Source organism: Mangifera indica, chromosome 3 (genome assembly GCF_011075055.1).
Source record: "Mangifera indica cultivar Alphonso chromosome 3, CATAS_Mindica_2.1, whole genome shotgun sequence".
NCBI lineage: Eukaryota > Viridiplantae > Streptophyta > Magnoliopsida > Sapindales > Anacardiaceae > Mangifera > Mangifera indica.
The window spans coordinates 13,818,135-13,844,256 of record NC_058139.1 but is presented as its reverse complement, the minus strand read 5'-3'; the positions used below and the strand labels follow the sequence as shown (position 1 = coordinate 13,844,256).

General features: G+C 31.7%; 2 protein-coding genes and 1 non-coding gene across 11 annotated transcripts; all 3 read right to left on the bottom strand.

Annotated features, from left to right (window-relative positions):
- Positions 1–1,420: 1,420 nt before the first annotated feature.
- On the bottom strand, positions 1,421–5,354 carry LOC123212524 (actin-related protein 2/3 complex subunit 4). 3 transcript variants are annotated; one of them, XM_044631692.1, is made up of 9 exons: positions 5,220–5,354; positions 5,061–5,126; positions 4,923–4,975; positions 4,361–4,388; positions 3,606–3,680; positions 3,365–3,469; positions 2,377–2,466; positions 2,225–2,262; positions 1,421–1,672 (listed from the first exon to the last, which is right to left on the bottom strand). In XM_044631692.1, exons 1-9 carry the CDS (start codon positions 5,223–5,225, stop codon positions 1,654–1,656), a joined length of 480 nt encoding a protein of 159 aa, XP_044487627.1. In that variant the 5' UTR covers positions 5,226–5,354; the 3' UTR covers positions 1,421–1,653. The 3 variants fall into 3 exon arrangements, with proteins under 3 accessions (XP_044487627.1, XP_044487626.1, XP_044487628.1); XM_044631691.1 differs by lacking the exon at positions 2,225–2,262; XM_044631693.1 differs by lacking the exon at positions 2,225–2,262 and having other exon boundaries at positions 5,061–5,121.
- Positions 5,355–21,252: 15,898 nt separating this feature from the next.
- Positions 21,253–21,344, bottom strand: TRNAY-GUA. Its single transcript is given in 2 exon segments — positions 21,253–21,288; positions 21,308–21,344. It is a non-coding gene; the product is annotated as a tRNA-Tyr (tRNA).
- Positions 21,345–21,452: 108 nt separating this feature from the next.
- LOC123210060 (uncharacterized protein At4g04980-like) lies at positions 21,453–25,619 on the bottom strand. Of its 7 annotated transcripts, none has more exons than XM_044628226.1 (8): positions 25,411–25,619; positions 24,603–24,696; positions 24,384–24,486; positions 22,754–24,278; positions 22,453–22,618; positions 22,173–22,337; positions 21,918–22,070; positions 21,453–21,738 (listed from the first exon to the last, which is right to left on the bottom strand). In XM_044628226.1, exons 2-8 carry the CDS (start codon positions 24,681–24,683, stop codon positions 21,583–21,585), a joined length of 2,349 nt encoding a protein of 782 aa, XP_044484161.1. In that variant the 5' UTR covers positions 24,684–24,696; positions 25,411–25,619; the 3' UTR covers positions 21,453–21,582. The 7 variants fall into 7 exon arrangements, with proteins under 7 accessions (XP_044484161.1, XP_044484162.1, XP_044484158.1 ...); XM_044628227.1 differs by having other exon boundaries at positions 24,603–24,693; XM_044628223.1 differs by lacking the exon at positions 25,411–25,619 and adding an exon at positions 24,965–25,384.
- Between the last annotated feature and the right edge of the window lie 503 nt (positions 25,620–26,122).

Sequence of the window (26,122 nt, the reverse complement as noted above, 5' to 3'; positions counted from 1 at the left end):
ATGAAGTGACAATATTACCCTTTGAATCACAAGAAGCGTCAAACCTACCAAATAGTATTAGGTGTTAACCATTGTATAATGACATCGATTTTCTTAAGTTTTGCCTTCACACCATCTCCTAAACAAGGTGATCGAGATACTCATGGTGTTTTGACAGAAATGACACTTGTTGAGCTTGATAAAAGTAGGTAATCACATAAACATTGTAGCACAAGCTCAAGATGGGTCACATTATCATTAATATTTGCTCTATAAATGAGGAAGTCATTGAGTAATACAATGATGAATTTTCAAATATAGGCACACAACACTTGATTTGTCAAGGATTGAATTGTCGAAGGTGTATTTGTCAAACCAAAAGACATCACCAAAAACTTGAAGTGTCTTTATAGACACAGAATGTAGTCTTGTAGATATCCTTGCTATTGACTCACATGGTGGTAACATAACCTTAAATTGAGTTTAGAGAAGAGTGTAGCCCCTTGTAGCTAATCCAAAAGCTCATCAATCGTAGAAACGGGAAACTTATCCTTAACTGTAATGACATTGAAGACAAGATATTCAACATAGAAATGGTAATTGCCATCTTGTTTCTTAACCAATAGAATTGGATTGGGTAAAGGACTCTAGCTTACATGAATCATGCCACTACTGCTCATTTCCTTAACAAGCTTTTTTAAGGGTGCATATTAACTGGTTTTGAGTCTTCCTCAAGGTGAATATCTTTTTGTTGATTAATGTTGGGCTATACACTTGAAAATGCTAGAGAGACTTGTGGATTGGTACAAAGAGTCAAAGTTCTGAGCAAACTTCTAAATTTGAACAAATTGGGCACCGGTTTGCGACTGCATTACTTTTGTGACATGAGCAAAGTCAATGTTCTTCATTATGAATTTCAGCAAAGAATCCTTCTAAGTCTCTCAACAAGAGCACCTCTTGATTAGCAAGGAAAATTGGATCAAGAATAAGCATCCTTTCGAGTAGATACAAACTGTAGAAGATGAGCGGAAAAATAGAGAAATATTTAGTTCATGTATAATTATTTTTATCAAAGTTACGACTTACAATGCAATTTGACAAAAGGTATCCACAATCGAAAACGTCCGAAATAACAAAAGCCATAATTGTTGTGCCTGCGTAACGGATTACTTCAATTCAGTTAATCCTTCATCCACACTGGATCTCGTCTCTTGCAACTCCTAAGGCCACATCTTTCCTCTTCAATAGCTCCAACCTACGTCTCAACTTCCTCGTTGTTTCACAACAACTTTTTGACACTTACTTTCAGTTATATTTAAAAATATACTTGATTGTAAGGGTTTTATAATGTAATGTTGGTATAACAAAAAATTTTAGTTAACAAAATTGTGAGTATGAAAAACATTTCAAGAGAATATAGAACAATACGCCCGCCAGAATCTAATAAACCTTTCAGCAGATATATTTAGTTCATCTTCAACCACTTTATAAATTTGCAAGAAGAGATGCAGCTTGATAGGTAATCAATATAAGTGACAAACTGATTCATACTACGGTCAGTGACATAAAATCTGAGAACCAAAACCAACAAATGTTCTTATATTCATACAAACTGCTTCAGAAACTCTGTAGCCACCAGCCTTCCTCGTGTGTTCACCGACATTTTCAATTCACTTATCTCTTTATCAATGTCCTGCAATTTCATGAAAAATTTAGCCTGTCTGCTGTATAGGTTTAAAGAAATAAAGCACATGGATTCACCTTATCTAAATGGTACCCAAAATATTTACTTCACATGACTGAATCTCAAATCTTCCAATCACATTTTAAATCTTTTTAAAATGTTATCTTCATGTGTCCAATCATAGCTAATTTTCTCTGTTTCCCTGAATAGAACTATAACATAGCAAGCAATAACATTCTGCGAAATTTTAATTTGCAAAAAGGCACTTTCTTCATGATATAACATGTTCATTGATTACCTCTTTCCCAGTCTTCTGGGGAGGAAAATCTTAATAAGTCAGACTTTTACCCATTCAATAGTCAGCCTCTGCTATGCCTGTCAACTATTACTATATTTTTGCAGGCAAGAAATGTTTGCGAGTACAGTGCACACTACTGCCCAGATACAGTGCTTATCAACATAACATAAACTGTGAAGCCTGCTCTAAATGGGAGCAAGTCAATAAATTAGACACCCATTTGATTGATATCCCTAGTTAACATAATAAGAATATTGCTTAACTGTGGAATAATTTGAAGGAATCCAAGAACTGGGTGAATCTGTTACCATGTGCAAAATTAACTCACATCAGATAATTAAATGTTCATGGAACATATTCTAGCAGACAATCAAGCCGTAAGGAAAAGCTAGTAATAAGGTCAAGGAATTCTTGCCTCCATGAACTGCACAATAAAATCTATGAGCTTGTGTTTCTGCATCTCTTCACAATGGTAGTTTGTGATGAGAAAGCTGATGTCATAACCCTGAATAAAGAAGGCCAATTAATCAAACAAAACTGTATTAGCCAAAATGAAAACTTTTTATATCCAAGCTGAAGATTACAAGTCATTTATGTATCAATGCTAAGATATCTACTAACCTATAATATAATCACACATGTACATGGATTTAAGGACAAAAATTTATCATTTGTACACCAAAGCTAATATAACCAAAAATATCAACAGAAAAACATACGATTAGAAATTTCACACAAGATTATGCAAAGCCTAAAGATCAACTATCAAGTGTTGGTATAGCAATGCACATCACCACTTTGATAGTGTGCAACTTCAATCACAAGTAAATCACAAATAATGTAGAATGGCTATACACATAACATAAACAAAATAGAGAAAACATAAAGTCACATGAAATGTCTCCTTGACACATAAATTAGTATGAACACATATAACGGACTTATGTAATTTGCATGATAATCCAACACGGTAGAAGTAACTTTTGTATAATTGCAAGCACAGAATTTCTCTAGACAATTATGCTGGAGAGCAATTAAATCCAGAAGTGTAATACGTTTACATAGATAGAATATTGTACAGCAAGAAATCATGGAAACATAATAGCCCATCATCATAACTGGATTATCATGATCATAAAATGTTTTATTGGAACCAGCAGGTTGAAAGATAAAGATTTCTGCAGAAAAATGTCTGAGATTAAATAAAATCAAAATTGAAACCAGCGATCACTTGAATCTCAAGGACAGCCATCTTCAGCCCGTAATTAGCAAGCATCTTACTAATGGCAGTATACCTCTAGATGTATTATTTAAAAACTGACGATTTTTTAGTTAATTGGAAATCGTTTGAGTTTGTCAACCAGCATTATGTATCCAAAAATCAATGAGATAAAACAACATGCCTGTACTGGCTTTCTCCTCAACACTTGAAATGCTTCAGCCCTCATCGACAAAAATCTTAGGAACTTTTTAGCTAGTATGTTTTCGAGTTCATCAGCCTGCTTTACCTACACGGAAGAAAAAAACAAACAGATGAGGAGAAAATGGAACCCATATGCATTGCATAAGCAAGCAGAAACATAAAATAAACAATTCCTTTTTCATGCATTTGAAAGCATCCAATGATGGATGATAAATATTCACCTTTAGGCTTATACGAAGTGAGTTGATAGATGTTTCAATCAAACATTTTTCAGCCTCATTTCGACATATCAAAATCTGCAATAGTAATTTCACAAATAAAAACACAATCCATAGATTATAATAAATGCTGCACATTAACTGCTAGGAATAAATCTTGAAGTTCTTCTATTAAAAAGAAGAGTAAGAACTAATTGGTCCATTTTTGAGATCCCACCTGTAGTATGGATGTAGATGCTCCTAACACAACTAAATACTGAATTGAAAAAATACAAAAAACATACAAAATATGAATAATCCCACCAATTAGATTAATTTTACAATCAAAAGAACATGATAATCAATTGCTTCAGCCACTAATGTTCTATACCCAATTAAACAGATAATAAAGGGTATTAAACACTGTTCATTAAGATAGGTAACACTACACAAGCATGGAGAGTGTCTTTGATTACACCCTGTGGCTTTAAAAACAGATAGATATAAATCATAATGAGTATACAAGTTGCAAAGACGAAAATGTAAAGATAATGTTAATATATTAAAAGGTCCAGTGCATTTCATGATATTCTGCTCAAGCCCCCAAATGTTAAATTTAAACTTTGGAGGTTTCCTATATTAGAGTAGTCATGGAAACGAAATATAAATCTTGAGAAATTGATTGCATCATGAATTTGTGAAATGGAGTTATCAAAATGTGCCAATAAGAAGGATAGAGCAACGTATATTTGCTTATCTGTGGGGAAAATGGTTATTACAGGATTCAGTAGAAGTTCGGGGCTGGTCCTGAAACATGCAAAGAAAATATTTAAATTATTTAATGTCAAAATATGCCATAAGCTTGAAGCAGAGATTGCCATGAAGCAGGAAATATTACAAAAACAGGATCAAATATACTAAGCAGCAACAGAAATGGATTTGAGAGAAATTTTAATACAGACTACATAAAAAGAAAGTACTATTTAAAACTAAACATTAATAGATAGCAATCCATGCTAGCGGCCTTCAGTTTAGCCAAAAAATCAATGTGTAACAAAGGTGCACTGAGACATATACTTGTCGGCACTCAGGATTTTGCAACTAATAGCTTGTAATCTATAACCCACATTGAAGTTCAAAATAATCAAGCAAAGCATTACATTTCAATAGATATACTGCGTTAAGAAATGTATCCGTTAAGATATGAATAATTCTAGTGAGGTTAACAGAATTTCATTATGCAATTTATAAGATCAATGGCGCAAACATATGATCCAAACACTACAACCAACCAGCATAATGAAGCAACACAAGAGCAAGAAATAAAGGCAGTAAACGTACTTTAACTCAACCTCTGGCTTATTATGTCTTTCAACTTCCTGACAAGGAAAATTCTACAAAAAAAACCAAACATCGATTACACAAACCTAAAACTCTCAATACAGGACAGTCACATCAAATTACAATAGCATTTCTTACTTGCAAACACATGGCGGCGTCGAGCGTGTTACGAATGCACGCCAGATACAATCGCAACGAGCTGGCCTAATCGTGATTAAAGATTAAGAAACAGAAAATTAGTTGTTAAAAATAGACTAATTCACGAGATCTGATTAAGTTTTTGAATGTCAATCTTACCATCATTATGGCGCTGGCTTGAGTCCGAGTTCAGCGTCTGAGATTTTGAGTGATCGTTTGTTGTCCAGCGGAGACCTGAGAAGGAGTGAATCGCACGTATAGTTCTCTCTTGATAAAGTGTATCGCACGGGTTTAAAATACGAATAATACTAAATAAATTAACCTCTTATTAGTAAATTATTTAAATACCTATTTTACCCTTTTATTAAGAAAAAATGTCCATTTATCTTATTCTTAAGCAAAAATACTCATTTTTCCTATTCTTAAGCAAAAATACCATAAATTTTTTTTTAAAATACCAAAATTACATTTCACCACATCTATATAAATCCTTTCACTCACTCTTATTTCATAAACTTTTTATATCACTCAAACACTCACACTCACACTCACTCTCACTCTCATTTTTACTCAATATCAATTACTATAAGTTCGTTCGGAGGAAAGAAGTTCATATTTTTGAATTTGAGTTGAAAAAAATAAATTCGTGAAAAAAATGTATTTATATGAATCTTAACTCAAAACATAATTTTATTTGTTAAATCTAGTTTGTATGTCATGTAAAAGGGCTATTTGAATATTAGTTAATAATTTAGGGGTTAAATGAAATGTTAGAAATTTATGAGGGTATTTTGATATTACATAATATATAAAGTATTTAAATAACATGTTAAGAATAGATAGATATATTTTGATATAAGACAATATATAAGAGTGTTAAATAAAGTGTTAGATAATTATGAGGGGTATTTTGATATTAAACAATGTAAGAATGTTTTAAATGAAACGTTAAGAATAGATAGATACATTTTAATATAATACAACATTTAAGGGTGTTAAATGAAATGTTAGATAATTATAAGGGGTAAAAAAAATGTAAACAAAATATGGGGGTATTTTGATATTATACAATATATGAAGGACTTAAAAACATGTTAAGAATAGATAGATGCATTTTGATACAAAACACAATATAAGAGTGTTAAACAAAAGGTTAGATAAGTATGAGAGACTAAATGAAATGTTACAAAAATACGGGATTATATTGAAATTACACAATATATGAAAGATTTAAATAACATGTTAAGAATAGATAGATCCATTTTGATACAAGACAACATACAAGGGTGTTAAATGAAATGTTAGATAATTATAGGGAGAAAATGAAATGTTAAAAAAATATGGATATATTTTGATATTAAAGATTGTAAGATATTTTTAGATGATATGTTAACAATAAATAGATGCATTTTTATATAAGACAACATACAAGGGTGTACAATTAAAAGTTAGATAATTACGGGGGAAAATGAAATGTTTAAAAAATATGGGGTATTTTGATATTAAACATTGTAAGAACGTTTTAAATGAAATTTAATAATAGATAGATTCATTTTGATACAAGACAACATACAAAGTTGTTAAATAAAATATTAGATAATTATAAGGGTTAAATGAAATATTAGAAAATTATGGGGGTATTTTGATATTAATCATTGTAAGACTATTTTAAATGGTTATTGTGGATTTTTATTATAAATAATTAATTTTTTTTCAAAAATTTGACATTGTAGGATTGATAATTAAATGACTAGTTATGCATCAGTTCGTTACTAAGAAGAATGGGGAAAGTGATGACAACACAATAAAATATGTTGGAAGATCTAAACTATTAATTAAAATTCCCTATGGAACAACATTTGAGATATTTATTCAACTTTTGAAGGAGTCTTGCGGTCTTAATCCAATGAAAAACTACCTTCAACTATCTATGAAGCCAAGAAAAATTGAGCTTGATTGTCCTGTACAAATCCAAAATGATGAAGATGTCTAGGGTCTTATTGATATGTCTCAATACTTATAGGAATGTATTCTTGTTTTTGTTACATGTACCTTGATTGAAGGACAAGAAGAAAAAGAAAAAGAAAAAGTAGAAGAAGAAGAAATTAGTGGAGTGAAGACGATGAGGAAGAGTACACATCTAGCATGCTAGTGTACTCACAAATGTCCACATACCATGGTAAAGCCTCTTCAATCAGTGACAGACGAAACGAGAATGTGACATCATTCTATTCATGAAGATATATAACTCAGCATAATTGCAATATTCAATGAATCAATTGACTTAATGATTAACAATTACATACCTGATCGTCGATGAAAATAGTGTCCATATGACTCCAAGTAGGAACGTCCCGTGTACGCCACCTAAACATCCATGGAGACGCATGGATATCAATCATGTAAGGTGTCCAACATCTCATATATCCGATACTGCAATATAACCATTAATGATTAAAATAAATGAAGTCATATTTTTGTTGATTAAAATATATAATCAATAAATTTAAACTTACCTGAAATGCAAACAGAAATTTGTAGAGGTCATATTTACGTATTTCAGGCATCTGTCTAGAATAGACTTTGTCACTTGCCTACGACATTAACTCAATTAGGTTGGGAGGAAATTGTTAGTTTTTAGGGTTTATAGGGAGGAAAATGATATAACTAATAGACTCAATTAATTTTAACCGCCAATGGGTAAATAAATGAGATTTTCAAAGTTAACAGAGAAAACTTGGGAACTCACCATACTTTGGGGGTGAATAAGTCCTTTGGCCTTATTTTTATAAACAACCTCATTATTTATTTTAATAATACTCTTATTTTTGTAGTTACCTTCTTCAGTGATGTTTCTTTTTCAATAGCATATTTCCTTCAGTAGTATACTCCAGTATTATCATATTAAAAGTAAGTTTGGTAATTTATATCTGTATGAATTGAAACTTTCATAAACTTGTTCTAAAATATGCTGATATTTTTATCTAATTATTGATATGTCTAGACTGGAACGAAAAACAGAAACCAATACGAATGCAGCTACAATGCAATATAAATTTTTTCTAAACCCTAAATTGGTGCACTTGTCATTTGTTTCCAAAAGTTAATTGATATTATTTTTTATCAGAAAAATGGTAGAGGTGATATACATGCTTGAACTTGGTAGGCAATAGGTTGACAAAAGGCGATAATACTTTAAAATACATTGGTGGGGTTCAAAAATTGGTTTCATTCGACAAGAAAATCAATTATGATGGATTTATAGAAGTAATCTATTCTCGTTTGGGTATCCATCGAAGTTCTAATGGAGTTCAGTGATTTGCTATATATGTTAAAGGATAACTATGATATTTAGATTATAATGAAGTTCTCTAAGGCATGCAAGAGGACTCGGTTATTTCTTGATATGGTGACACACCTAATAGAAGTTAGAACTAATTATGAACAATAGCATCTAGAACCATAACAAGGGGTTCATAAATCCCCACCCATTAGAGTTCACTTTTTAAATAACATATATACGCAACCGAAAAGTGTGCTAAAAAATAGCTAGGTGAATGTGAACTTGCATCATAACGGTGTTAAGGTTAGGGTTGGCTTGATTCCTTTGTCTCAAGATTGGGTACATGATGAAAAAGGCCTAAAACCGTTTTAGGGTACACCTGAGGGATGTTATCAAATGGGCGATTTACCTACAAATGATTTTCACTTTGACAAAGAAGATGAATATGGTAGTTGTGATGATTTGAGTGATGGTGGTTATAATGATAGTGGTGGTGATAGGGGTGATGATGCGAGGGTTGATCCATCAAGGATAGCTCAGAAAAGTTCAGTTCACATTACTCTAATGCATCAAGGTCTCATTCCTATTAATATGCAAATTCCAAATCCATTTTTTGGTGGTTTAGAGCCTTATAGGGATGTAAAAAATGAGGGAATTCAAAATTTATTCAACTACACCATGAGATGAGAGATTCAAAGTGAAAGATTAATTTGTTTGTAAACAAGTTTTAATAGATACCTTATACAGGGATGCATTGGAAAATGGTTATCAATTCAGGGTTTCAAATTCAAACAAAAAAAGATGGGATATAAAATGTGTGCATCAACAATGCAAACGGAAAATATAAGGGGTGAAGTTAAGTAAAAGTGACATTTTTGTGTTGCAGAAGTTAGAATTGCACACTTGCCCTCAAGATGTCATAAGACCTCACCATAGACAAGCTAGCAAAATGACACTTAGAAAAATATTACAGACAATATTTACCATGGGTGGTCGTGTGTATAGGCCAAAAGACATCATAATGGATATGACAGATAGATATAAAATTGATATCTCTTAAAAATTGATATCTCTTATACACAAGCTTGGCGTGCCAAGAATTAGATTTTGAATGAGATCAAAGGTTCACTAAATGAGTCATTCAAACTATTACTGTTATATTATTACAACCTTGAACAATAAAACCTTGACACTATTACACACATAGATATTGACATGAAAAATCAGTTTCATTTTGTCTTTATGGCTTTAGGATGCTCCATTAGAGCATTTCATGATTATTGTCATCTCATTATTTGTATTAATGGGGTATTCTTGAAAGGTCAATATTAAGGTACATTTTTATTTGTTGTGAGCAAGGATAGAAACAATCAGATTTATCCATTAGCATTTGATGTTGAGGGAAATGAGAAAACGATAACTTGGACCCTGTTCCTCCAAACATTACATAGGTGCATTAGGGACCTTCCAGATTTAGCAATCATATTATATAGACACCATGCTATCACTTGTTGTGTAAGAGAAGTGTTCTCGAATATGCACCACGGTTGGTTCAACTATCATATAAAGGGGAGCATGCATAGTCAATACAAACAAACAAAACATGTAAAAGGGTTATTTTAGAGTGCCATGAAAACATATCAAATAGAAAATTTTAAAAAGGCTTTGCAAATGGGTAATGATGAAAATCCCACTGCAACAACTTATTTGGCAATTATTGACTACCGACGGTGGGCTTGTGCTCTTTTCCCCAAAATCTGATATAATATCATGACCACAAATATTGTTGAGTCGTTTAATGTTTTGGCATAACACGTGCACAAGTTCCCAATGATGATGCTTGTAGAATTTCTACGTAACACCTTACAAAAATGGTTTTATACTCAATGCAATATTTTAGGTTTAATCAATCTCATTTTTTATATTTTATGCTTATGCAAATTCAGAAATTAATAATATTTCTATGTTTGTTTGATCATGCAGTTGCTTGTACTTATCCTCTAACTTCATGGGCCAAGGAAAAATCGGTTGGTCATGTTTGAAAATCAGTCAATATGATTATTAAGTTAATAATTGTCTATCGATATGAAATGCATGGTTTAGATAAACCAGTCACTAAAGTCGATTTTGTTACAAAGGAGTGTAGCTTTAAGAAATTTTAACTATCACAAAGAGCGTGCACACATATTGCAGTGATTGCTAGGTTTCAGAATCTTTCGAATTATTATCTATAAGTGAACAAGTACTACTCAACTGAATATTGGAAAGTAGTTGTTAGGAAGAGTGTAAAACCATTGGGAGATTCATCTAAATAGGAACAGCTTGAGGAATCTATCTGGTCCATCTACCTTGGATGGAACGTCGACATTTTGGGCATCCTTCTAAATACAATAGGAGAACATCACAAGGAAATGAAGTACGTTAAGTGGAATATAGTCGATATCATGAAATGGGTCACACAAGATTGGTTTGTACTAATCCATTACATGAGGCTACTGTATCTTCATCAGGTGTCGATTGTTCAAGGAGGGTATAATTTGATAGGATGTAATCTTCTAAACTTGACAAAATATAATCTTCTAAACTTATAATGACAAAAGGAACTCGTAATGACAAAATATTATATTCTATTATAATATTATATTAAATTATATTTTTTATTATAAGTTATCTTTATTTTTTTCTACTTCTTCTGTTTTATCTTTTGTTTCTATTGTAATATTACATTAAATTATATCTTTTGCTATAAGTTATCTTTATTTTTTTATGTTTCATCTTATTTTTCTTTTGTTTTTTCTATTGTTTTATCTTTTGTTTCAGCTTTGAATTCTTTTTGTTATATTATTCTACATAAATAGAATTGCAATTTTGTGTTATAAGTAATTATGTATGCTACTATAAGCAGTATTCATAATTGAATAGTTTATTAGACAAAAAACTTTTGCTAGAGTTTCTCCTATATTTTATGCATTTTCCTCTTGTATCAAACAAATAACAAATAAAAAGACATTTCAATATATGCATTCAATCTACCAAAAGTCAACTATAGGCAATCAACTACAAATAACATAATATAAATAACAATATAATAGCAGTCAAGTAATATAATATAAATAACAATCATCTAGAGTGTGAATGGTTGTCGTATTTCCAAATCATGGATATTACTATATTGCACATTATGGTAACATTTTTAGTAGAAAAATCAAATTGGCATCTTATGGCAAGGTACTATAAAATCCAGATTGTAAATATCTCACAATAGTCAAATCTTGTGGCCTATTAGGGTAAATAGGTACATCGTTTGATCGTCAATGACTTTATCTTTGACTCCACACCTCTAACCTCTCAGTAACTAGTTGCATTGTAATGGATAAGAGGTGATGATATCATGTCATCGCCTTGAAGAACCTTTCTGTAGACTCAAAGAAATTCATTGATGAGTCAAAAATAGTCAAAGTTAATGCATTTAGGTCTAGTTCACCACATGCCCAATGTTGAGAATCATAATTGATCAAAATGTATACTTGTAACAATAACAATCACTTCGTTATCAATGTGACTAATATGTATAAAGTTAAAAATTTAATATATAATTACATTTAACATATGTCAAACCTTGTCCACATAAGCCTATAGGTTGTAGCCCCGATCTTGGGTTGGATCATTTATTCCTTCAATTGGGTCTAGTAGCAATCAAGGTCATTAATAGTTATCCGATCCAACCTCTTCCCGATTCTTTTTTGCTCTCGATAACCACGCATCAACAGACGTGTCCACTTAGCCAATGAAAATGCATGTCGTAACATGACCAAGTAGTTTTCAATGTGTTGAAACAACAATATTATAGATATAGTGAAGTAATTAATACTATAATAATATGACGAAGACATAATCCTCTGTGTGGGTTCAAAATCATATACTTGGTCTAGTAGTCATTGGTTATCTTCACATAGTGTGTTTCACCATTAATTTTTTTTTTTTTTTTGCAATGTCTATTCAAAGAAGTGGTTATTATGGCATCTTTATTTATGTCCTTATACCACTATAAAAATTCCATCATATTATCAACTTCCACTTGGGGTTACGATGGTTGGATAACATCTCGCCCGCGTTGTTGTCTCAATGGGTTTGTATTTGGCCTTCAAAGCAAACAACCTTCTTTACAATCCTTATTTGTAATGTCTTAAGGGTACTAGATCAATGTTGTATCAGAGTTTCGCAAGCAGGGGCAGTAGCCTTCTAGGGACCTACATCCTTATGGCTACACAACTCAATTAACTCACCTTTATGTTATAAGGAAAAATTTAACCAGTTAATTCTATGGTTAGCCCATAATCTTATGAATTGTAAATAATAAATAATCATTAGAGAAAACTTACCTAGTTTATTTGGGGGTTGTATAGTACATGCACTAGAACTCTACCAATTTTGCTTCGAGCAATGTTTGACGCTTATCCAAGTTTCTGAGACATTTATCAACTTTGTCCATGAACCTTTGGAAAAGCTCCTAAAGTCAATCAACTTTGTCTTCAACTATTGATGTTGATGCGATGGGAGCTATATAAAGGGGTGTTGTTTCAATCAGTCAAAGAGATGACATGACAAGACTACATACAGGTAGAGATGAAGTGACAAGACTACGTACAAGTGCACTCATTCGATACTTGCGTACGATCATTATTAGGCTTTTCTTCGTCACTAATGTAATCCACAACATCTTCATACCATAAGAATTCCCTTTTGACCATCGACAAAATCAAAATTGGAGTTACAATATCCCATCAAATGTGACAAATTTTAGGTTATAAAAAATAATAGTTGTTTTCACGTATAATTTTATAAATCATAATAGCGTACTTGAGAAGCATCAAAGATGCAGTTAACATCATCCCACCTTGGGCCCTCAAAACTCCTCTATCTCAACATTCGGGGGACACTATCTCTAGACTTGCAAACTGCAAAACCTCCTAGATTGCTCAGGGTTTTATATATCCACAATTGTAATATTGAAAATAATTTGTTAGTTGTACGTAAACATTCATAAAATATAAGAGTATAATAGCGATTATCTTAATACTTAAGTTACCTGAAATGTCACTGTATATCTCATCATCTCATAAGATAACATTAGGATATCCTCTTTATACGATGAATATGTTTTCAAAAATTTATCCTATTTTTTTATCGTCTAACTCATACACTCTGTTGACATCCTTCAAACAATTGTCTATTAAACACATCCCAATCGTGGACTAGATCGAGGATGTGTTCCAATATGAGTTTTTTATTATTTGATATCATTGATCCATAATAGAGCAAATACAAGACAACTATTTTTACTACATCCTCATCATTGTTCCCCTATGTTGCAAATTACCATACGACACATGTTTGGCATCTAGAAAGTACCTCTCTCTCAACTATGCTCTTCCCGTTGTAATGTAATCATTTGTATCCATCTCCCTACTAAATTTCAGCCTTGTTATCATAGCAAACTCAATAAGGCCAAATCTATAGTCCAACCCATTGAGTCCCTCTGTTAACTTGTCGAAAAAGTACACATTGCATTAGAGTCAAGTTATGTTTATGAACTTCCAGATCCAAAAATTGTCCAAAACAACTTTCCCTAAACATCTCTTTCTAGACAAGACTAAGGTTAGTCCTTATATGTTTAATCGTTTCTACGTAACTTCAAACACTTATAGTAGCCTTGAAGCTATGACTATCGTTATACTGTCTTTCCCTAACCTGATGATTAACTGGAATTCCATGAAAGAATAAACATTGCAATGTTAATCTATGTAAGCAAAACAAAACCATTTTTGTGAACAGTCGGAATGCGAGGGACTGCAAATGCAAATGCAATTGTGAGTGAATGCAAATAAAATTGCAAGCGACTATGAATGCAAATTCGATTGCAAGTAAATGCAAATGCGATTGCAATGGACTATGAATGCAAGTGAATGCGAATGCTATTGCAACGGACTGCGAATGCAAATGTGTTTGCAACTAGAATATGGTTTTCTTCTTTGTTGACGATAACATAATCAGACAAAAATCTGCCCAAAATATATGATTATTTGCAAAATAAATCATAAAAAATCAACTGAAACCCTTAACGTTATAAAACTTAAACCAAACAAACACTAAAATCAACCAAAACTCTAAACGCTAAACCTATTTCAAACTTAACAAGCTAAGGAATCAAACTTGTTGTGTTTGTTAGACATTCAAAATGTAAGAAATGGAGTCGTCATTACTTTGTTATATATTCCCAACTACGAGATTGCGATTTAATTTTCCTAGAAACAAAAATGTTTAGAAAGGAAAATGTTTTAAGTTTTGTTAGATTTTATTAGGAAGGGTCGAATAGATAATTCTCATATAATTTGCTTATAAATATAAGTGTATCAAATGTTTGCCTAAAAAAGTTTAATTGAAAAGTTTTTATTCTAGTTTAATTAATATCCTTTCATTTATCTATACAAAAGTTTCCAGAATATCATATTTATGAGTAATTAACATTTTCCCACCCAAGGTTTGGCCTTAAAACTTTTCCACCCCTAATTAGTATAAATAACAATTTTTGACCTAAAATCAAGCATAAATAACACTTTCCCACCCAAAATTAAACTATGTTAATAAAATATGAAATTATCATTTTATCTCTATTATTTCATTTATCAGAATTTCATATAACCCTAAATAAATAAAAATTAAAAAGAACCTTTCAAATATCCAAATTATATAAGAAGCTTTTTATTTCCATTTTCTTTCCCTCTCATCCATTCTTTCTCTCTCCATATAAATAGGGGTGTCTTTATCGTATAATCATATATTAAAGGGTAAAATATAATTTTTGAAAATATTAGATGTCTTTATGAAATTTTTAGGGGTATTGGAAATTAAGAAAAGTTTGGGGGTCTTTTAAAATTTTTTAAATTATCAGTTTACCCCTTAATAGTTTCAAATATGATAGTTACATCCTCAAAATAGGATAACAAAATGTAATAGAGTTTTTAAAAAATTAAATTGTCATATTTAAGATGTTTTGATCTAATAAAAAGTTGTTTTTTTTTTTATTTTCACCCTTACACTATTAATTGTTTTAACATATTTGAGTTTGGGTGAAAAAATATTAATTATGCTAAGTAGGGTTGGAAAAGTCTTTTTCAAGGCTAAAATTTTGGATTAAAAAATGTTATTTAATATATATTTATTAGTTTTTCTTTCCAATTTATCCGTACAAATTTATATGTTTTAATATAATTAATTAATTTTAAATTATAAATAAAATTTAATCATATTATAATAATAAATTTGGTAAGATAAATTATTAGAAAATATTATTAAATATAGAATTATTCTTAAAATATATATCTTAATTAGAGTTATACTTGTACTTTTCTAGCCTCAGTAATCATGGAAGTAAAAAATATAAATACCTTTTTTTGTTACTTTAATTAATCTAATTAAGAGTGTAATCAAATCGAATTGCTCACAACTCAAATCATATCAAGTTCAATTCAAGCTTTCTGCTAGATAGTTCAATGAACTTACAAGTTTATAGCTTGATTTGGGTATGATTAATAAACTCCAAAATATTTGAAATCTTACCGTTTTAATATTAAAATAATTGATTGATATATAAGTTATAAGGGTTTAAAATATAATTTTTTTAGAGTTGAGTTCAAATTAATCTTTTTTTATTCGAGCTTAAGTTTGAACCAAAAACGTTTAACTTGAACTCCGATTGAGCACTACTTGGCTGGATTTAGTATGATTACAATCTTGATCATAACACTTGAAACCTCTTATTCAGCTGATGATTAGTTAAAATTAATAAACTCATCAAGATGGTATCCAATCAAAGTCCACTAGAACTACCGACAATACAGGGTCTTTAGTGGTGGCACCACTATCACCATTTTCATCCTTGTTCGTTTGAACCCAAAAATAAATCTAACAAAACTTGAATTGAGAATTTCTCAAAGGTTCTCTTATCACCAAAATAAATAAATATAAATATAAATATAAATAAATAATAAATATATATATATATATATATATAATATATATATATATATATATATATATATATATATATATATATATATATATATATATATATATATATATATATATATATATATATATATATATAAATATATATATATATATATATATATATATATATATATTAGAAGAAAATGAGAGATAAAAGATAACAAAAAATTTTTACTTATCAATGTGATAAAAAAAAAAGGTGGTTGATTTTTTAAACCCCCAAACTTGATTAGTTTGACAATTTCCAAAACAGAAATGCTAAATTAAATGGTGATGGGGATATCAATTAAAAAACTCACATTATGAGAGACTCACAAAAAGAACCAATAAATCTAACTTTTCACTGATGCGATCATTATTTCCCATGATTAGCAAATTCCTTGTCATAAAAATATTTCCCTTATTTTGGTTCACCAAATCAAAAATTGAATAAATTTAGGTGATAATATCCTTCATTTCGACTATTTTTTTATTTTCAAACTTAAATCTTCATAGTTTTGGTTTTAAGTAAGTTTTTTTTAATGCATTTTAATGGATTTTTTTTTTGGGTTGTGTAATGTAGTGTTTTTGATGATGCTCTTAATGGATTTATTTTCAAAGTTGTGTATGTAGTTAGTATTTATAAAATAAAAGGACAATATAAGTTTTTTCCTAATTCAAGTCAAATTTATACAATGTTATTTGACAAATGTCACATAAACATTTTCCAAAAAGTCGCATATTTTTTCTAGAATGTGAGTATGCGACATTCATGTGACATTTCAATGAATGCAAAAATGAGCGACATTTGATTAAGTCTAACATTTCGTGTTATATCCATAAAATTGTACATGACATTTGTGTAACACCCCTCTAGAAGGTTTACAACTCCTACTTCCTGTTTCTCTAAGCTTGAAGGTTTGATGCAAAAACCCCTTCAAAACTCGTTGCAGTTTTCTTCTTTGATTATTGAAAATCTAATGGTATGTTAGAGAAACGCGAAAGATAAAGATATGAGTTTGAAACTAAATCTTTAAGAAATTGGATAATGCTAAAATTACACCAAATGTGATCATTAAATAAAATTTGATTGTAATTGCATGAATGGTCTTGTATTCTTGATGTATGGTTGTTCATCCTTAAAATTTTTTGGATATGACACGATATCCATATCGTCCACTTGACACTCACATGAATGGGTAGACCTGGCAAATTGGCAGGTCACATGTAAAAATCTTTACAGAATGGGCATACACCTTTTATACAAATCGAGCTAAAAATCACATTTTCTTCTATATTTAGCATTTTTCAATCCATAAACATATATCGATTATAAATGATTAAATTAACCTTGAATCATACATATGAGTGTTACAATTCGTAAACTTTTATAGATGTCTCATGAAATCTCTAACAATGAATTATTTTCAACATTTAACAATCATTTGAATAATCATTCAAACAAATTAGGATTTTTTTTTTTTTGCTATACATTAATTTTCTTCAAAATTTGAGGAGCATTAATAATTATTTGATATTTTTCTGTCAAACATTGCATCAGAAAAAAAAAAAGTTAAGGGTTTGTAACCAATCCCAATCATGAGTTTTTACCAATTTTTCAAGTCACTATTAGAGGGCACAAAGACCTGTGATGACAATGAACTTGGGATAAAGCATACAACTGTTAAATTTAGTGTAATATTGTTGTTGACAACAAGTACAAAAACGTTGGTTGACTTCTTCACCGCATGATGGAATCTTATTTACTCTGATAGTTGGTCAACTCATCCACTGTTCAATAAAAGGTGTATAATTATTCGAACATCCTATGTCTTAATATAATCAAATTGTTCTCCTAGTTGGAACACTCTTTCAACATAAATGGCTTGTAGTGCATCAATTTGGTAGTATTGATATACCCATATTGATAGTAATTCTTTAGATTCATCAATGGTAGCTACATGTGGACAAGGTATTTAGAAAAGTTGTAATATCCTACAAGAACATGTTTGATTATAAAGGTCAACCAAACTATCACACCATTTTGTACCCCATATTGTTGCATATTGAATGGATGGATAGTCATGTTCACTAATTTCTCTATACATTGGGCGACCTTACATGTGCCCTAAGGAGTTAGATGTTGGTTCAAATAAATTGCCAAACAAAAATTGAAATTAAACTTACAACATAAAAAGTTGGAAATATTAAATTAAGCTATTGTTCTTACATGCAATGTTTCTTCTCTCATAAAATCATTTTGTAAAGCTCCCTAAATGAATTCAACAATCATTGTTTTGGGCAACACACTTGTTTATCATGTCAATACATTAAACGACTCAACATTATTGGTAGTCATAATACCTTACCCATCTTTGATATCTCGCTTCTTGTAAATAATTGGTTGTATCCAACATCATGATTAATTTAAAGTCATACCTTTTGTATGTCTTGACTACTTTACAGTATAAACTCACAATTGTTTTCTTTTTTAGCCCTTTAGCTCATATGTTCATATTTAGGTGATGGCAATAACACCCATTATATGCATATGAAAAACAATTCAAACCACAACAATGATACCCAGATGTTTATCTAAAATGATGGCGTACATAATCAATATAATTTCTTATTTTACCTATGAATCACGTTTAGGATTCAATATCATCCATACCATCCACACCCAAAGTTAATGGATATATTTGATTATTTTCATCTTTGTCTGCAGTAATAAGTAACATCTAAGAGATCTCCACTTTAAGAAAGCACCATCAACACAAATCACCAAATGAATGTGAGATTTAAAGACTTTTATAGAATAACCCAATGATGACATTTAGAAGTACTTAAATCAATTATATACATCTATCTCAATTTTTGTAACAATCTCAACATTACGAAACTTTATATTATAAGAAAATTCAGAGTGAAGGCATGAAAAACTTGTAAATGATCCTCATAAATGATTTAGTTATCGATGATTAACTCTCCATGCTTGCATATATGAGATATCAATCTTGTACATCTTAGATAAATCAACCATAATTTACTTTGGCTTATATGATTGATCAACCATTGCAAACATTATTTTCAAGCTTTGTTCAAGTTATAGCACCAACCTATGTATATTGTGACATGATTTTCTCTTTAGGACATGCTTGTTGCATATCTATATGAAGAAACTAGAAGAACTTACTATACTCTTTACCTAATCATGACAATCACATGTGTCATTTTGCTCAATCCTACAATAAATAAAATAATAAAACCTATCAACACACTTGCATAAAATTCAATGTTTCAATGATGTTTTCCTAAATTTTATGTATCCTTAAATCCCTAAATTGTTTACAAACTTATTTACAACATATTATACACCAGTTAACTACCCTTAAAGCTCCATTAATATGTACATTAACAATAAGCCACTACAACAATAATACAACGTCATTGTAGCATTAGAGATAACACAATTTAAAATTCAGATTTGTGCTATGGGATTATTTGTAATGCACAAATAATGTAAAAATAAGAGGTTTTAGGGTTTAAAGGGTTTTGGTGAAATATTAAGGATAATGGTAAATTTGTGTTAAAAGAGGCAAATTGGTTATATGTTATAAAATTACATTTGTTGGATATTTTTGTGTAGATCCCTTCTAATATGACTATTTTATTAATATCCGTATAGCAAAAGTGCTATCGGATTTATTGTATGTCAACAATTGTATGCCAATTAATAAATATATTACGTATAAATTCCATAACTATGAGCTAGCCTCATTAATGCACTTCATCATGGTAATGGCAAAGACAAAGGGAATGTGCATAATTCATGTGCTGATAACTCAGAACCTTTGAATACATTGGGAATAATTGAAGTTATAACAAATTAGAGGAATTTTAGTAGGCCAAAGGACTATTTCCCACCCAAGTTTAAGTGTGATCCCAAAGTCACACACCTGAAGTCCCACTCATTAATCAATTGAAGTTAAAATTTTCTATTAAATGTAAAAGTAAAACTGTTATTTTACTAATAATATTTAAAAAATATAAATTTATTAAATTTTTCTCTCATAAGTTTTAAAAACTAATATTACACCCCTCCTAAAGTTTTTTAATTTTAAAAAATCACATTCCTCCCCCCAAAAACCTTACAATTTTTTTCTTTCCCTTCAGCTACTTTCTTCAGTGATCTGGAAAAGACGATGACGAAACCTTTTTGTCGATGAAGAGATCTAAGCGAAGAGATTCCAGATCTCTTCGTTGATGAAACTTCTTCCAAATTTCATTAAAGACAAAGAGATTCTTTCCAGATTTGTTTACATGCGTTGACCAACAGTTTATAGTGGAAAGTGGAGGTCATCAATGCTGAAGATGGTGGCCGGAGAGGTGAAGAAAAAATTTGAAAAAAAAATATGACTTTTCAAAGTTAAAAAACTTTAGATAAGAGTGAAGTGGTCAGTTTTTAATACTTAGAGGAGAAAATATAATGAATTTATATTTTTTAATATTATTGATAAAATGACGGTTTTACCTCTACTTTTAATTGAGAATTTTAATAACAGTTATGTCATGGATGAGACTTCGAGTTTTTCAAATCTCATAAGTATGATTTTGGAAATATACCTAAACTTGGGTGGGAAATAGTCCTTTGGCCAATGTAGTATTATAAACTACACGGGTCTAAGTGATAACTGGCCTAACAAATTAAAAAACAAAATTATTCCGACCCTAAACCTCATGTATGATCTTGGAAATACACCTAAACTTGGTGGGAAATAGTGCTTTGGCCAATGTAGTATTATAAACTACAGGGGTCCAAGCGATAACTGGCCTAACAAATTTAAAAAGCAAAACTATTCCGACCTGCCGGATTCGAACCAGCGACCTAAGGATTAGCTGTGGGCTTGCCCGACTACAGTCCTCCGCTCTACCAACTGAGCTAAGGTCGGTTGGTGATGTTGCTCCTCCTTAAATTCTAACTAATAATTTTTTATAACTAAAACTTCAATGTCCAAGCCAAAATTCAAAGAAGTAATAAGGAAGCTATTAGTCCATAATTTAAACTTATAAAATATTTTTAAATTTTTCATTAATTGAAAAAATCTATCTATACACACTACAACCCTCATATCTATCACCAACACTACATCTTTATGAAATGATATTTTTTCAAAAACAAAAAAAAATTTATGGATTTGGAGAAAGAGCCAAAATTTCATCGGCGAGTTTTGTGGTTAAGTAGTCAGCACGATCATCTTGGCCACCAGCAAAACTATATACCCTGAATGCCAATTTGAAAGCTCTCCATAGCAATTTTATATCTCCCTTTGTTTCTCTCCTTTCCTATTCAAATATAATTCATCTTTAAACACCTTCACTTAATTGAAAATACAGTTAAGATATTTAATTCAATATTTTTAAGAAACGAAAACAATGGAAACCACATTTATTACTTTCGTAATATTGAAATAAAAATAAAAATGGAAAAGAATTTATGAGGAAAAAAAAAAGAAGTAAAATACCTTAAGTACCAGCTCGAGGCAGCTGGAGGAAACATTAATCATAAGCTCCTTGATGAGTATAAGCATATTGAAATCAAAATCAATATTCTGACTCTTGAATTTCTTGGCTTCCTCATCTTTTATCCTTTCTAATGCATCCACTTCCATTTTCACCTTCATATTTAATTACCCACAAAACTGAGTTTATTTTAAGTCATCCTATAGAGGAAAATAATTATTAAAAATAAAAGAAACCCAGTTGCAAAAGACCTTTACCTTGGTGAAATAACTATCAAACCTGTTCAAGAGGTGTTCCAATGGTGGCAATATCTCCCAGTGCTTCAAATTGATGACTATTAAGTTTAGTTTGGAGTAGAGAGCTGCTGCAGCCCTTAATGCTTCCAGCTTCTTTGTGGGAAAATCTTCAAATTTTACTAGCACCTACAGTTATGAGTGGTTGTTTGAGGTCAAGCTCATGAATTTCAGCAGTTCATTGCAAGCTATAATAATGATGAAAACAGTTGGAATAGAAGTTAAAAGTTTTAATTGTATTGACCTGTGATTCATCTGTTAAGACTTCAAGAAAAGAGTCTATTTTCTTTTGAAACTTCACCAGCATAGCCATGTCCTTTGCTTTGAATGAACTGATGGCTACCTTCAACTCCAAAATTGTTTTTGAATGGTTTTTAATATCTTCTTCAATTTGTTGAAAGTATGATGATCTAGTCTTACAAAGAAGAACAAGGGCAAATTATTAAACAAATTTGTGTTCCAAATCCCTACATTTTGATCAAAAGTTCTGAAAATCTATTATGTTCATGCATATTGATAAAACTTAGTTATCAAGAAAAGCACACCTCTTCGCTAATTCTGCCATTGTATCTGCCATTCCTTCTTTTCCTCCTGAGGAACCTCCAAGCTGCTTCTTCCTTCCTTGAGCTGATCCAACATTTGCATTAGTTCCTTCCATCTTTCCCTTGAGATCTCGAAACAGATTACTCATCAGGGTTGATCTCTTTAACTTGGCTCTTGCGCCCTTTTGATTCTGGGTTCTGGCAACAGCAAGGGGAGGAGGTGGTGGGGGGCCAGGACCCCTTCTCAGAGGTGGTGCAGGGGGTGGCTCAATTCCTTTTGAAGGCACAGGAGGTGGTGGTGGTGGTTGAATTGATCCTTTTGAAGGCAAAGGTTGCATTGAACCTTTTGAAGGCCTGGGGGGTGGGGGTGGCAGCGGTACTTGTTGCATTGATCCTTTTGAAGGCATGGGAGGTGGGGGTGGCGGTGGTACGTGTTGCATTGATCCTTTTGAAGGCATGGGTGGTGGGGGAGGTGGTGGTACTTGTTGCATTGATCCTTTTGAAGGCATGGGAGGTGGAGGTGGTGGTGGTACGTGTTGCATTGATCCTTTTGAAGGCATGGGTGGTGGGGGAGGTGGTGGTACTTGTTGCATTGATCCTTTTGAAGGCATGGGAGGTGGGGGTGGCGGCGGTACTTGTTGCATTGATCCTTTTGAAGGCATGGGAGATGGGGATGGTGGTGGTACTTGTTGTATTGATCCTTTTGAAGGCATGGGAGGCGGGGGAGGTGGTGGTACTTGTTGCATTGATCCTTTTGAAGGCATGGGAGGTGGGGGTGGCAGCGGTACTTGTTGCATTGATCCTTTTGAAGGCATGGGAGATGGGGGTGGTGGTGGTACTTGTTGTATTGATCCTTTTGAAGGCATGGGAGGCAGGGGAGGTGGTGGTACTTGTTGTATTGATCCTTTTGAAGGCATGGGAGTTGGGGGTGGCAGCGGTACTTGTTGCATTGATCCTTTTGAAGGCATGGGAGTTGGGGGTGGCAGCGGTACTTGTTGCATTGATCCTTTTGAAGGCATGGGAGGTGGGGGTGGTGGCGGTACTTGTTGCATTGATCCTTTTAAAGGAACAAAAGGTGGCAGTGGTGGTGGTGTTGGTTGCATTGATCCTTTTGAAGGCACAGGAGGTGCCGGTTGCAGTGGTGCTGATTGCATTGATACTTTTGAAGGCACAAGAGGTGGTGGTGGAGGTGGTACTGACTGCATTGATACTTTTGACGGCAGAGGGGCTGCATTTGCTTTGCCAATTTGATCAGCTTCTCCCTTCTCAGTGGTTATCCCATTTATACTAGATTTGTTCATCACATCTTTCTCGCTTGGCTGCAATTCAACTGTCTGATTCTTCAGCTCCATGGAGTTAAAACTTTGAGTAGCCTCAATTTTAGGAGTTTTCTCAGGAATTGTTGAACAAGAATCATTGGCTAACTCTTCAACTTTGTTTAAATGGAAGTCAGTAAAGTTTTCCTCCTTCATATCAAACAATTCTTTTGCAGCCTTAATCAAGCAATCAAGTGTTGCCACTACACCAACTTCAAGCGAACGAATTCCCAATCAAATTTCAGTGAAAAAAAAATTACTAATATTAGATAAGAAGAAAATTGAGCTAAACCTTAAAGATAACAGCGTTAGCATACCAAGTTGCTCCACATTTTTGTTCTGTAATGTAACCATTTGTTGGCTGTTCTTCATCCATGATTCAGCGATAGATTTCAAGGCATTCCAGAAATATGCCAGCTTCTAAACATGTAACATACGAGCTTTCCTTAGCATTTGAAAACAGAAATCATTGTTCTGAAAATTTAATCACATCATTTAACAAATAATTTCAAGACTAACTTTGGGCATTGATGAACCTTATCTAGAGTTGCACCCTTCATCTCAGACATTGGAATATCGGGCAATGCTCCTGGGTACAACCTGTTTAGATCCTCCATAACTAGCCAACTGCTGCTACAAAATATATTATCAGCACCCAGGTTGATCTAATATTCAAGCAACTTCTTCTAAGACTATAACTGATATGAATAATATGGATCCGAAATTGTCCAATCACATGCTTTTTGAATGTGAAATTTCAATATTGTTACCAGAATAATAAGTAATTCAAGATGAGACAATTATAGAAATCATCAGCTTGGAAATGCTTTTATCAAAGTTTCTTTTGGCTTTCAACCAAAACCCAAGTACAGAATTGGCATTTGCTGAGCCTGCTGACCTTTTCTTAAATGAACAAACACCCGTCAATGTTTGGCTTCTACAGAAAGCATCCAAAAAAAAAAAACATTCTGATCAAGCCATGGAATCAAACACAAACACAAAAATCTCAATCTCCACTGTCTTTGTGACTTTGTTCCTAGAACTTGATTTCATAACCTCTATGAACACCATTCAACAGTTCAAATTCAAATTGTTTCATGCAAAAACACAGCATGCTGGGTTTCGAGCCCCCTCATTGAAACTTGCATTAAAACAGTTTAAATGAAAAAAAAAAAAAAAAGCATGGTGGGACTTTTAAAGTTTTACTTTGAAGATGGACAAGAACTTAATTTGAATCAGAAAAACAAAAATTCATCAACCACTTTGGAACACTAAAAAGATATAGAAAATTTCAAAAGAACGATAAATAATTAATTATATGTTACTGGGAAACTTGTAACTGACCTGTAAGGCCACAAAGAAGATATGCAATCATTTAGCAACAAAAAATGAGTACGTCTTCTTCCCAAACTAAGCCAAATTGGTAATAAAATCAAAGTTGTTTATCGGTATTTTAATTTTCTCTTGAATAGTCTTTGTCGAATTGGCTTGTCTGGGAGAGACGTGAAGTATACTGCTTATACTTGTTATCGTCAAGGTCTACCAGGGAAAGTTGATTGAAAAATACAAGAGGCTTTGATTTGGTCAAGATGAAGAAATTTATCAAATAATTTATAAGAGATGATGGTATTTTCTTACGAATTAAGCAAGCAATAATGGAGAATTGAAAAAAATCTTTACAAATAACCATGTAGCAATGTCTATGAAAAACGTAAAGGGAGATTAATGAAGAAAAAATTTAAATTATAATAAATAAATATAAAAGCAATTTCGAATTTACTATTTTGTATTGTTCATTAAAATGCAACACATGCCATTAAAAAAATATGTGATTTCTTTAAATAATAAAAAACCAGATTTTCGTTCATTAAAATTAGTCACAAACCATAAAAGAAAAATGCAACCCAAGTATACACAAACTCATATTTTTCAATGCAACTGCACCAGTTAATCCCAAATGTTAAATAACGTAAGGCGGAATCACTATGTCCCACCTAAACTTTGACGAAATGAATTATCCACCCTTCAAGTTTGAAAAATCTAGTTCTTTCACATG